The following is a 14690-nucleotide window of genomic DNA, read 5'->3' as shown; positions in this document are numbered from 1 at the left end:
GGGGAAAACTGGTAAAATCCAAATGAAGTCTGTAGTGAAGAATAATATCTTAATGCTGGTTTCTTCATTTTGACAAGTGGACCGTGGTTCTAGAAATCGGAAATTTTTCCCAACTAAAGTTTTTTTAAAAAAGAGAATTAAGTTACACAACAACCTAATGGAAAGACATTTATTTTAAAAAATAACATCCACTTTTTAAAATGATAAACAGAACAGAAATACATTAAAAAGTTAAAGTGCTTTGTAAAATATTAAATAGGAAAAGGCAAAAAATATGCACAGATAATTATTACAGAATGATTTAAAAACATGAGGTTAAAGACAGAGACAGGTCTTGGCCCCAGACAGCAGATAGCAGTAAGCACATAACACAGAAAAGAGCGTTTGAGTTGGGAGTCTGAATAAAGTATTAATACACATTCATTCATTCAATAACTATTTACTGAGCATCTAATACATGCTGGGTACTATTATAGAAACTAAAGACTTAGCAATAAATAAACCCAAAACCTGTGACCTCATAGAACTTAAAGTCTACTTGAACGGAAACAATAAAAAACAAAAATGTTTTAAAAATCTAATAAAATAAATAAAAACCCTAAATAGTTTAGTAAGTAAGGGGGTGTTGAGTGCTGTGGAAAAACAAACAGGTAAGTAAGGTAAGGTGGCAGGTGGTAAGTCGGCAAACAAAGGAAGCTGTGCTGAAGCACAGCAACTATGCTATTGCAAAGCCAGTGGGATGCAGGGATCCCCCCCAACGGCACTTTGTCCCTGCCAACCAGCAACAATAAGTTAACATCAAACCCAGAAGTAAAATAAGGAATAAAATACTTTCTAGTGAAGATTCCGCAAATAATTGGATTAAATGGCTCTTCGACGCAGATTTCAGTAACCCCACAATGCTCCTGTGATCAACGCAAGCTTTACAGGATTTTCAATTGGCATTAAAACTGTTCAGGGATTGCTAGGTGTCACTGTTCGTAATAACTACTAGGTCTGATTATCCAGAACAAATAGAGACCAAAAGTTAACACCTTTTTAGAAAACACGTTTATGCAAACAGCCATTCTCTATGTTAGTATTAAGCCAAGTTAAAGAAATAGATTGATTATAAAACTGACCCTGAGACTCTGTCATTCTATTATAAGCTCTATTGCTGACTCTTCAGTTTTAACAAAACAGCATCAGTAAATGTGTTGCTGATTTGATTGTATTTAATATGTAACTTTGCTTTGGTTTTATCATAAGTTTATAGCTGTACATTTTGAGGGACTATATGAATAAAATTAAGTCAAGTCAACCCTGGGGTTCCATTCAACACTCAAGTTTGAAAAACATCTATTAGAACAAAATGGGAGCAGTGAAGTAACTCAGGAATAAAGTGCTATGGGCTCTGACTGGGTTGATGGCAGTGTGAACGAAGCAAGAAGATGGCAAGAGACAACCTTAAATTAAAAAGCCAGATACGTTCATGAGAAGGAAAAAGAATCGATCAAAAGAGGATAATATGAAGCCCTAAATGAGCCACTGTGATGACGATGACGATGACGAAGAATTTGGATCTTATGATACAAATTGAGACATTCATTACTCACACAGCAGTTACCAGCACAGACAAAGAGAATGGGTAGAAAGTTCAAAGAAAACATATACCGTTCTGGAGCATTTTGGTCTCAGGATCCATTTAGTTTATATGGGCTACATCTACTGACATTTACCATATTAGAAATTAAAAACAGAAATTTAAAAAAATACTCGGTTTAAAAATAATAGCAAGCCAATTACATGTTGATATAAATAACACATTTAAAGAAACTATTTCCCTTTTTAAAAAAAAAAATCAGTGAGTGGCATTGTTTTTACATTTTTGCCAATTTCTTTAATAATCTGTCTTAATAAAAGACAGCTGGATTCTCGTATCTGCTTCTGCATTCAATCTGTCCCAATATGTTGTTTTGGTTGAAAAAAATGAAGAAAATCTATTCTCAAACAGATATTTAGCTAGAAATGGGAAAAGTATTTGAACAGCCTTTTGAGGTAATTGTGGCTCTACCTCCTGCTTTGATATGACACCAAAACAATTCTATAAACCAAGTGGCCAGTTAACCTTGCAATTCAACCTGTTAGGTGCTGCTCCTCAAGTGAACCGCTACTCCTGAGTAAGCAATGGGAGTTTCTTAAAAGATTGGTTTGCAATGTGGAATCTGAAACTGTAACAATAAACTTTTCCTACTCTGCTACATTAAAATTCATTGGCCTATTTATTCTGAATGTATCTTTAACCCATGTGTGATTTTATAACAACATCACTCTTCATTTGAAAAATACTGGTTTACTGAGTTAGGCAGATTTTCCAGAAGTGGACATATTTCAAAAAATCATATTTGTTAAACACTCTGATCTCATCAGAAGTCTTTAAGTATTTATTGGGAAGCTGTCAAACTCACAGTGACAGATACAAGTTTTCCAAAAATTCTAATTTTTGCTTGAAAGCTCAAATGTTATCATCAGCAACAAAAAGGTCAGTTGTTTTTCTTGAAGGGACAGGCTCACTTTGTTGGAAAATGTTTTGCCAAATACCCAAGTCTGAATAATCAGTTTATCTGTCAGCCCCTCACAAGCAAAAATGGTGTTCTCCATGAAAAAGGCAGTTAGTGTAGCGTACAACTCAATCGTGTAAGTGCTTCTAGAGACCCACTATACTGGGGTATGCAGAAACACTTATGCATATTCCCATCTTGTTGCACAGAATATTAAAAACAGGTGCACTCAGCATCAAGTTAATAAAATTAATAATTTATATTACTTTATCAAGGACATTCTCAAGTTAAAATGGCCTTTTTTCTACTCCAAGTACTAAAGTGCCAACAATTTTTACCCACCAGTGCTTTTCCACTACTGGTGCATACGTCACCACAGTTCAAAAAGGTGAATAACATCTTAGCATTATTACAAAAATAGTTTTAACGTCACAGACCCCCTGAGGTCCACAAACCACACTTTATAAGCTGCCATGAAGCATATCCAGAACCATATGAATCAGAAATCACAGCAATACTCTGCCTTTTCAGTTGCCTAGCAAAGAGCCTAGAACAGGAAAGATAGTCAAATTATATATTCCTAAAGACATAAGAATGAAAGCCTGGAAATCACCAATCTTGCAAATAAAACTGGGGGCAGGTGGGTGATAGTCCTAAAGACATAAGAATGAAAGCCTAGAAATCATCAATCTTGCAAATAAAAATGGGGGCAGGGGGGAGAAAACTCTAAGTGAAGAATATTTAATAAGGGATATTTGCTATAACTGTCAAACTAGAGAATCAAATGATAGTCCGCCATATATCTGTGCCAAATTAAGAGACGAATCTCTAACAAAATTTGTTTTAAACAAACTGCTTGTTTTCACCCACGTCTACCCGTCACCATTCATTTTAAGAAGGTCTCATCCATGGTCACAACCACACTTTGACCCTCCTGCTGCCGAAAACCACCCCGCCCTACCAACCTGCTCTCCGGAGACCCACAACTTCACCCTACCCCTATAAATAAAAGATAAAATGTAAATCTTGTTTCAGGGACCTTTCGCTTCCTAGAATGTCTATATTTATTTAAAAATAAGAAAAACGACAAAAATACACAAGCTCACTATGGCTGGATTCAAACATTCCATCCAAATGACTTGCGTAACACTAGCAGAAGAAACTTCCGAAACTTCAGCGTGAAGCACTTGGAAAGCCAAGAACAGAGATATTATCAACCAGTCAGTAAGAATTCATAGAGCATTCCGAAAATGTTAAATCCTCAGAGAGACACAAGTGTGTAAGATACAACAGGCGTCTTGGTGCCGAAACATCTGTGGGTCACTTGTACATGCAACTACAGATGAGAAAGTATTATGAACAGACAGCATTTGTGTTCAGAAGGTCTTCAGAAAACAACTGTGCCAGTGACGAGTAATAGGGGAAAATAAGGGAAAAAATAGGGATCATATTTGTAGCCCTGGTTTAAGCAGTGCTAAAAAGGCACAGCAGTGTTAAAAAGGCACAGGAAAATTACAAAAATGTGGCAATCTTAGCTAAATGACAGCAAACATTAACTTGACTGTTTCAGCAATGGTGAGCAGACTGCAGAAATGTATTTTCCACAAAAATAAGATCACTTCCCTCCCTCTAACCGAGTAAACTAAGATCACCATGGAGTCTGCTGACAACCATTCCTGTGTTTATTTGAAAGTTCTATAGGTTTTACAAAGACATGTCTTAGAAAAGAAATGGCCATATAAATTTCAACCAAGTGGAGAACTGATCAATCACAAATGTTCTAAAGAATTTGCTTGAACAATATATAAAACAGATGAACTAAACTGACATCTGGAGGTTGAAGTTTTCTTTGAAAACTCGACTAAATCTATTTTATAAGCTAAATCCTATCATTTTGTTGGGTATTACTCAGTTTACTGAGATACTGTTGGAGGAGAAATGAACAAAAAAAATATGTACCAGAAGAAACTAAAACTATGATAAGCAACTCAACTCATAATTCTAGGATAAGGTATGAGATACATTATTTCCTCAGCACTCCACTTGATACAAGCAAACAGAATGAAAAGGTAGGTAAGTCTGATGACAGATGTTCTTCCTTCTAGAAAGTCTATTTTAAACCTTATACCTCAAATAAGCTAACATCTAGCACAAATTTAACAACATACATTGAACAAAATTTTAAGAGAAACTCGGTTTAGATAAATACAAGGGATCTGCCCATGACTCCAGCCAATTAGCAAACGCGCGGGCGTGAGCTGGGTGACAGATCTGCTGCCCCACGAGCTGCTCTGCGCTTCTGACTCCGTCCTCAGTGATTCCAAGGCTCAGTCGTTTCTCCTGGAGGACTGGTCCCTCAATGAAACCAGGGGCCAACAACAGAGATCTGCTGTCATCAGAGAGGAAAGATGGGCTGGCTTGGGACCTAAAGAGAAGGTATTTATGATATGGCGTCTTCCTAGGAACTCTTCATGCGTAATTCTGCCAACATAATATTGTTGCCTTGTACACTGACCTTATATCCAAACCCCCAAATGAGACACAATTTTCCCTATACTCTGGTGACAGAATTAAAACTGGACTGGACAGTTCAAACTGCTAATCCCAAAAGCATTTATAGAACCTCTCAACTTCCAGGCATCCTACAAGCAACTGTTACCTGGTCATTTCAGTACTTGAGTCTAGTGAGAGCACCGGGAGGCAGACACGCTTGCAAGTGCCATTTCCATCATGTGTGGACACCAGCAGAACTCAATGAGTGCGATCTTTCAGAAACTCCTCGGGCTCAGCTCAGCCCTGAAGTTCACTTTCTCACTAAAAACAGAAGTAGTTTCAGGACAAGATGGAAGTAAAAGTAGGGGTAGTTATGAGATACAGGCCTTTCATGATTTTCCTTTACTTTAGGGTTTATCACAAATATACTGCTGAGATACTAGAAAACTTCCAACCCTCCAAGTATTATTTACAAGCAATGATTATTTTTCAGTATTTGTTTTATCAAATATGTCTGTTGAATTATTTTATTCCTATAAATTGACATCACAAATAATTAAGCCCTGAGAAAATAGTATATTTGAGTCTCCAGGGGAAATGCTGTGAAGTATTCACCCACCACGGGGAAACCAGCTGTACGATCCCTACAATTTCCAGACTAACAGTAAGGCAGAAGAGAAGAATTCTGTCCCAGCAGTCCATGTGGGAAAAGAGAGGGCGAGGAGAAGTACCTGACACAGGAGTTCTACGCTCGGGGGCTACAAAGGGCATGACATTTGCTTTGGTAGTCTGCATTTACAAGTTGGCATTTTCACTGTACAGAATGTCTAGAGGGTAAGGAAGAGAGTATCTCACCCCTTATTTAACCATCCTAATGGGTGGAGACAGAAGCACCCAATAGTTTGAAGGAATTTTCTTTTCCAGAAAACATGTATGGTAGAGCTAGCTAGCTCTTTAGTTACATGCTGTTAGTGGATAACAAGTGATACCAGACAAATGGTAAAAAAACACACTGTATTACTCTTCCTATAAGAGTAAATTCTATAAGAACTGGGAAATAAGCTTGCCCTTGCCAGATTTGTGTCACGACAAGGTCTATTGTTTTCATTTCCATTACAGACAATACTGTCGGGATAGTATTTCACTTATGACACTTCTGGTCACCAAATTATTGGTCATTTTTCCCACCACCACCCCCAACAATTCTGGGACACCAGCTGGGTGTCCCACACTTAACTCCATTTTGACACTATCTACCTGGATTTCACAGGTTACAAACTCAGTCCCACAACACTGTCCACCCCCACATACTTCAGATGCCAACCCTAAGTCCAGGATGTCACCTGTGCTTCAGTCAGGCTATAAATCAGAGGTTCCCATGACACCCTCACTTGGGTTCAATTAATTTGCAAGAGCAGCTCACAGAACTCAACTCAGGACAAATTTCCTTACTAAATCACTGGTGAATTATAAAAGGACATAACTCAGGAACAGCGAGATTTAAGAGACGCCAGGGGAAGGGTGGGGGCTCCCGTGTCCTCTCCCAGCACCTCATGCTCACCAGCCCGGAAGCTCCCCAATCCCGTCCTTTTGGGTTTCTACAGGCTTAGCAATCTTACACCAGATTCTAAAATCAAATGTACTTTTATTTTACTTTTAATGTTCTCATTTATCCTATGAAGAAAAAGTTTAACTTACTAATAAGTGAAAAGGTCTGAATTATCCAAAACTGAAAATTTAAAGAATTGCTGAATATTATCACTTTCAAAACTAGTTAATTTTAAAATTCCGCATGCCACACACCTAACAACTAACTACATAAATAATATCATTTATTATAATATTAATATATTCATTTCTATGTTTCTGCAAACATGTAACATTTTATATTAAGAACGAAATGGGAGCAGCGGGTTAGCTCAGTTAGTTAGAACACAGAGCCCGGTGCTCTTAACAAGGGTGCCAGTTCGATCCCCGCATAGGCCAGTGTGAGCTGCGCCCTCCACAGCTAGATTGAAACTACTACTTGACTTGGAGATGATGAGTCCTGGAAAAACACACTTAAAATAAACAAAAGTTTAAAAAAAAAAAAAAATTGGGCCGGCCCGGTGGCTCAGGCGGTCAGAGCTCCGTGCTCCTAACTCCGAAGGCTGCCAGTTCGATTCCCAAAGGGGCCAGTGGGCTCTCAACCACAAGGTTGCCGGTTCAATTCCTCGAGTCCCGCAAGGGATGGTGGGCTGTGCCTCCTGCAACTAGAAACGGCAACTGGACCTGGAGCTGAGCTACGCCCTCCACAACTAAGACTGAAAGGACAACAACTTGACTTGGAAAAAAGGCCGGGAAGTACACACTGTTCCCCAATAAAGTCCTGTTCCCCTTCCCCAATAAAATCTAAAAAAAATTAAATGACTTACAAACTAAGAATTTGCTTTCATATAATTTAACTGAATTGAAACAATTATGCTTCCAGTATTAACATTATTTAACTTGATCTGTACATTGTCAAAAAATATACACAATCAAAGTTGAAAATTAAGGAGAAAACATTTGTTAATACATCTATCTGACAGAGAACGTTTACCCCGAATATCTCTATTTTAAAATGGTCAAAAGGTTTGACCCCCCAAAAACAATGTATACAATTGCACCTTCAAAGATGTTTAACATCACTGATCTTCTGGGACACACAAACTAAAAGCACAATGAGACACTTAACACTCATTCGATGGAAAAATTTAAAAGACTGGCAATACCAAGTGCCAGTGAAGATGGGAGAAACTGTAACTCCTGTTACAGCTACTACTGAAACTGTAACTCTTCACACAAAATTGCACAATCATTTGGGAAAAGTTTGGCAGTTTCTTATGGGTTAAATCAGCAGTCCAACTACAAGGTATTTACCCAAGAGAAATTACAAGATGTGTCCACAAAAAATTTATACAAATGATCAGAGCAGCTTTAGTAATAATAGCCCAAAATGGAAACAGCCCAGGTGTCCATCAACAGGTAAAGGAATCAACACCAGTATATTCATAAGATGGAAGACAACTCAGAAATAAAAAGAAACTACTGAAACAAGCAACACAGCTGAATCTCGAAAACATGCTGGATGAAAGAAGCCAATCACAAGAATAGATACTGTATAATTCCATTTATATGAAATTCTTGAAAAAGAAAAATCTGATGGGTAGTTGAGAGGAAATTATTGTAAAAGGTCATAAAAGAACTTTGAGATGAACCTTGACTGAGAGATTGGTTACACAGGTGTATATATTTGTCAAAATTCTTCAAACTGTACCCTTCAAATGTGTGCATTTTATTGTATGTAAATTAACTTTGATAAAGCTGTTTTAACTAAAAAAATAGATACTTTTCTAGAAAGGTATCTGACATCTATTAAAACTTGAAATGTGCATACTCTAGAAACAGCAATTCTTACATTAACAGAAAGCTGTCACACAAATGTTCGGATATGGAAGGCAGTTCACTTCTTTGGAGGAGTGAACATAATGCCCATCCCAGAGGGTTGGTTCACTGTATGATGACACATTCATTAACTGGGATACTACATATTCTGCTTACAAAACAGCCTGAAAGCTTCGAGCTGGGAGCAGCAAACTTCTTCTATAAAGGGCCACACGTGAGTATTTTAGGCTTGGCAGGCCACAGCCAGTTTCCTTGCATAGTCTTTTTTGGGGTTTTGTTGTTTTACAACTCTTTAAGAAATGCTAAAAATCACTGGCAGTTGGTGGGCCTTACCCAAAAAACAAAAAGCCACCAGGCTGAGAGATCAGGGATTTGTAACCGAAGCGCTCAAATTCAAATCCTTACTCTGCCACTAACTAGTTGCTGCCTAATCTCTCCATCTCTTGTTATTATAGTATCTATATAAAATAAATGAAAGCACTTAGAACAGTGCCAAGAACATAACAAGCCCTAACGAAATACCAGCTATTTTTGAATAAATGGATCTCTCTGTATTCACCTAAAAAAAAGTTGTTTTAGAACCAAATAACTCAATCCCATTTTTGTAAAATATAGGTATAAGTACATATTCATAAGAATACATTGGTAAGTTTAGGGAAAACATACACCAAATTGTTAAGGGTAGGGAATGGGATTACAGGGATCAAGAAAGCTTTCCATTTATGAATGTCTAGGTTGTTTCAGTATTTTTAATTGAACACATATTGCTTGTATTTGAGACATTTCTAAATAAACAAAGATATAGCATATGAAGCAACACTTTTTTTCCCCTTTCTTCCGCCTCCCCCCCCCCCCCCACTCCGGTTGAAGCCGTTGTTTCTCAGTCTAGTTGTGCAGGACACAACTCCCTGGCCCAAGCTGGTATTATGAGCCTTGTGCTCCCCCACACACACACCCGGAAGTTGGTTGTTGGTCGTCAGTCGCTCACAGCACCTCTCGCGGGCTGCCGGCCACTCACACTGGCCATGGCCACCAGCAGCACACAGGCGCCCACAGTGGCTCATACCAACCTCCAGCTGTTCACAGCAGCCCAGCTCCAGGGAGAGCTGTTGTTCACAAACTTAGCTGTAAAGGGCACAGCTCACTGGCCCCTGTGGGAATCGAACCCAAGACCTCGTCATTAGGGCCCTCCAACCATCTGAGCCACCAGGCGGGCCCCAAACACCATTTCTTGACTTACAGGCCCTAAGCATGTGTTTAAACTTGAGAAGTGTTTAGTTCCATCAATGAGAAAGTACATCAACTCTTAAAAAAACAATACTGGCACAATAACTACAAATCATTTATCAAACACTTTCTGCCAAGTGCAGTGCTAAAGGTTTCACATGTATTAATTCATTCAATCTTTTCAACATCATTATGGAATGAATATTGTCATTAAGATCAGTTGTCAGACAGGGACACTTAAACATCAAGGACAACTTGCCCAGGGCACACACTGGCAGCTCAGGAACTGGAATGGAACCCAAGCCACAGGACCCCAAAGACTACACTCCTAAAACTACTGTTCCGCCCCCACACCCCCAGTCTCGAGTGCACACTATGACAGCTCTGGCTGAGAAAGAAATCTGAAAATCTGACATCTTTCAGTCTGTATAGGGCATCAGAATGCACCTCCCATAAAATTACAATTACACTGTACCTACTTTTACATACAACTTTCTGATTGATTCAAATAAACTCTTCTTGGAACCAGTATGTCTGTCATCATCCAGGAGACCCGTAGACAGATAACACAGAGTCGCTAATATGGAGTCTAACGGATTTAAGTTGGATCCTGACTGAAAATTCCCAGCTGGATAAGCCTGGGCAAGTTAACTCTCTAGACAGCAATTTCCTTTATCTGTAAAGGTTTGCAGAGTATAGTATTATCAAAGATTTTTTATTGTAAAATATACATAACATAAACTTTAACGTTTGAACCATTTGTACGTGTACAGTTCAGTAAGTAGCATTAAGCACATTCAAATGTCACTCAACCATCACTATCCTTGTCCGAAACTTTTTCATCTTTCCAAACTGAAACTCTGCACCCATTAAACACCAACTTCCCATCCCGCCCTGCCCCTCATCCCCTGGGAGCATCTACACTTTCTGTCTCTGTGAATTTGCCTGTTCTAGGTAACTCCTAGAAATGGAATCATACCATTTTTTTCCCTTTTGTGTCTGACTTACTTTACTGAACACAATGTTTTCAAGGTTTGTCCATGTTGTAGCATGTATCTGAATTTCATCCTTTAGTGGCTGAATTATATTCCATCGTACGTGTATACCACGTTTTGTTTATCCATTCATCTGTTGATGGATGCAGGGTTTTTACAAGAATTAAAAATAAAAAGCTTCTGATGTGACTGTTACCACAATAAAAACAAACAAACCAAACAAGCAAATAAATGAATAAAGCATCTGGTAAATAGTAGGAACTTCAGTATTAATGTCTTTTTTCACTTCATTTTTGTCATATTTTTTGCACCAAGTCTCAGATACTTACCAGCTATGCCTTTTGAGACATTGTTGGATTTGCTAATCTCCGTTTATCACAGCATTTTACAAGAATGATGAAGAGCTTCACAATAAATGCTCCGTAATTACACTAGCTGGCACTACTTCCTTCAGTTTTAGCTTCAAAACCCACCTCAAATTATTCCAATAAAGAACTCATCCATTGTACTAAACACCTTTCAATTAAGATTTACTACTCTCATGACCCCACCACTTTCCTCTCCTTATATTTTTATACAAGGATCAATAGCAACACACAAGTCAAGTTAAGCAGAAACTAGATGCTACCAGGAATCCGGGTGACCCCAGCTTCTCTTCCGCTGCCTGAAATACCACACATGAATATCAATAGTTGCACCAACAGCCAATTTTCATATCATTGAGCATTATAACTTGGAGAAACCTTAGAACTTGTTCACCTTGATGCTTATTTTTCTTTGTAGTCCAAAGTTCCTCACAACATAAATATTAACATATCCTGTTTGCTTTGCGAGTTCCTTTGTCAAATTATTTCCCTCCATTTTTTCATATTTCCTTCGTTCATTCAACGATTAAACCCCTATTCTCTAGCAACAACCAGGTATACAGAAAAAAATAAGGCAGAGCCTCTGTCTCAAGGCACTTAAAGAGTGTAGCGAGGAGATGGCTGCATAAAAAAGTGATTGCAATACAATTTGACACACGCTCTAATAAAAGTATGAACAAAGCCCTGTGGAACACAAGAGTGCCTGGGAACGCAGGGCAGGCCTCTGGAAAGGAAAGGTATCATCCCACCATGGTCCTTTCTCTGAATTGAATGCGCGGTTCTTCTCCACTCGTTCTCTCCCCCAAACTAAACATTTCACTTGCCCATACAGAAAATCTTTCATGATTCACAGAAAATGTTTTCATCATTTGTACTGACACTGACTTCAAGGCAAATCCAGAAATCATTTCTAATGGACCCCAGATCGCATTAGAGGATTTTTCCTTGTTGATTTTTTTAAAAAGCAGATCTACTTTCTTAATCACTGTTTATTTAGGCCAATACAGAAATCAATTCACATACCTAGAGAAATCTGCCTAAAAATTTTTTTAAGTGGCCAACACAAAGATAATCATTTATTTGTGTATGCACGCAAGGCCAAGCTGATACAAAAGCATTAGAAATTTTTTTTTGCCTAACTACACTAAATCAACAAGTGAGTTTGATTTTTTTTAAATCACTGCTAGTTAAACTGACTAAATACATTCTCAATTCAACCAGGAAAAAATTTAAAACAAATTTTTAAACTCCCCGAAAAAGACTTCAAAAAAAAATATCTTGTGGCAAGTATAAAGATAGTAATTATCAAATACAAAATACACAAGAAAGGAAAAATCAGAATTTCTTCTCCTGAAAGATCCAAATTTCTGCCAAAAATCTGCATAACTAGCTCATCTCACAATAATGGGCAAGATTATCAGCAGGGCTTTTTAATATACTATCGGCAACTAATATAAACATTTAACAATCTCAACACTGAGGGCAGCACTTGGAATGTCTGTCCAACACTCTGCAAAATATATGTAATAAAGACCTTTACTAAAGACTTTTACACTGCATTTCTTTGTCTCCATTTTTATGAAACCATAAGATAGTAGGTGGATATTAAATCGTCATCAGATAGAACAATGCAAATCAAGTGTGCCTATGTGGTTCTAAATTCCTTTTCTTTGAATATATCCATTCTCAATGAAAATTAGAATTTAAGATGCAATTTTCCTAAGTGTTTCTGGGACTTTAAACATTACGTTTCCTAATACACCTCCAAAAAGACAGAATAGGATTCTTTATATCTAAGACTAGAATCCTATATATTAACTTTAGAGACTATGAAAAGGAAATATATCTTCAATTTTATTTGCAAGAAAACGAAAGTATCAAGAGACTAGTGAGGATTACACACTTGTTCTACATTTTATTCCTACATATGAAATAGTTGCTAATGCTCATGCATGAAGAGTAATTGGAAAATAAACTTCAAAACCTTTAGAAATATAGATTACATTCAACGGTATCAGCATTAGTGTTTTTTAAAGATTTGTTAAATTTTGTTTTATGTAACATTAAAATGCCATAAAATTAAACTCATAACCTCGGAACCTAGAAAGCAAAATATTTTTAAATACCAAAGGCAGATTTTTATTTCGAAATGAATTTAAATTTTATAGATCCTGTGTGATAAACACAGGAAGTTTAACTGTGGACAGCACATTTCGATTTTTTAGGCAATAAATATTTCTGTACCCAATCTTCTCTGAATTCGCCAAGGCTATTAAAACAAGACCAATTAATAAAAAATTGTTAACCATACCATCTAAACACACGTTTGTCATAAGCATTTTATTTTAATCAACTATTTCTACCATCTCATCCTCAGTCATCCCCTAGGGATTTGGGGAATAGTCGCTGACTAAATGACAGTTGAATTCGTTAGCACCTGTCGCCATTCTCAGATGTATCAAGTTGGCCAAAACAGTTGTAATTTTTTTTTTAAGATTATGATTCCTTAGAAAAGTGGGAACTCACTAGGCGTGAGTTCACCAAGTTTTCCAAAATATCGTGCTTCTCTTCTCGATGCCTCCCGTTTTCAAAAAGTGACCCTGTGGCACACTTTGCCGGTGGTTGGAGGGGGTGCACAATGACGCGGGAACCCGACGGAAAGCCCTCCAAACGAACAAAACCAAGAAGGGGAACAACAGCGCGACCCTCCCCTCAAACTTAACATCAAGCCACACGAGAAGGCGAAGGTCGCCCGGGACGGCCTCGTCCGAGCGGCTGGAGACCACAGGGTCTTAGGCTCCTTTGGGGGACATGTCAGAGGTGCGGCCACTCGGAGTCCCGTCTCCGCACGCTGCCCGGGCGACCGCTGCCCTCCGAGCCCGCGCGCCTGAGGGAGGGGGCGCAGGGTCGAGCCCGCCCACCCGCGCCCGCGGCCGCACTCCCCACGCTCCCCTCCCGCCTGCTGTCAGGCCCCAGTGTCACTGCCCCTTCCTCGCGCCGAGCTCCCCCGAGACACAGTCCGTCCTTTGTCTGAGTGCTCACCCGGCGGCGGCTAGGTCCCACCAACTTGTGTGTGTCCCGTCCCACCCGGCGCGCCACACAAAGGAGACTTGGGCTCGGGCGGCCAGCCCGCCCCGGACTCCGGAGCGCCCCCGGCCCAGCCCGGCGCCTCCGGGGGAGCGCGCACGCGAGAGGACCCCTCCGCACGCCCCCCGCGGGCGCCCGCCCCTGCCCCCGCCCGGGGTCTTCGGGGTCCCGCACTGCCCCCCCACCGCCGCGGGATGGCGCGGGCCAGCCCAGACCCACGTCCCCCTTCCGAGGGGTGTCCCCTCACCCCGCCTGCAAAAGCGGCGCCCCGGGAGAGCCTGCTGAGGGCGATACCCGGACGGGCAAAGCGGCGGCGGGGAGGTCCCGGCGGCGCCGCCGCCCCGCGCCCGGCTCCAGAGCCCCGTCGGCGGGCCGCGCCGACAGCGGCGCGTTACCTGAGCCCCGAGCCCCAGTCCGCGCCGCTCCCGCGCGCCGCTCCCGAGTGCCGCCGCCGCCGCCGCCGGGGCTCCACCGCCTTCTGCGTCCCAGTGGGTGTCGAACGCTCCCGGACCGAGCGCCAAACCCGGCAGCCCAATCGCCATCGCTTTTATTTGGCC

General features: G+C 40.1%; 1 protein-coding gene across 5 annotated transcripts in view; it reads right to left on the bottom strand.

Annotated features, from left to right (window-relative positions):
* The window catches only part of EZH2 (enhancer of zeste 2 polycomb repressive complex 2 subunit), a 56915-nt gene extending 42225 nt beyond the window's left edge, over nt 1-14690 (bottom strand). For 3 of the 5 annotated variants that reach the window (XM_074315209.2, XM_074315211.2, XM_074315212.2), the window contains exon 1: nt 14529-14654. Coding sequence is in view for 2 of the 5 variants with exons in the window: in XM_088799850.1 (XP_088655976.1) it covers nt 14529-14675 (147 nt within the window). In the remaining 3 variants the exon portion in view is untranslated. Of the gene's footprint in view, nt 1-5199; nt 5343-14528 lie in introns of those variants that run through there. The other 2 variants (XM_088799850.1, XM_074315208.2) reach the window with 2 other exon arrangements.

This window comes from Rhinolophus sinicus, chromosome 8, assembly GCF_057876585.1.
Source record: "Rhinolophus sinicus isolate RSI-liver-muscle chromosome 8, RSI-T2T, whole genome shotgun sequence".
Taxonomy (NCBI): Eukaryota; Metazoa; Chordata; class Mammalia; order Chiroptera; family Rhinolophidae; genus Rhinolophus; species Rhinolophus sinicus.
The sequence above is the reverse complement of the archived record's forward strand: the minus strand, read 5'-3'. Positions and strand labels throughout refer to the sequence as shown.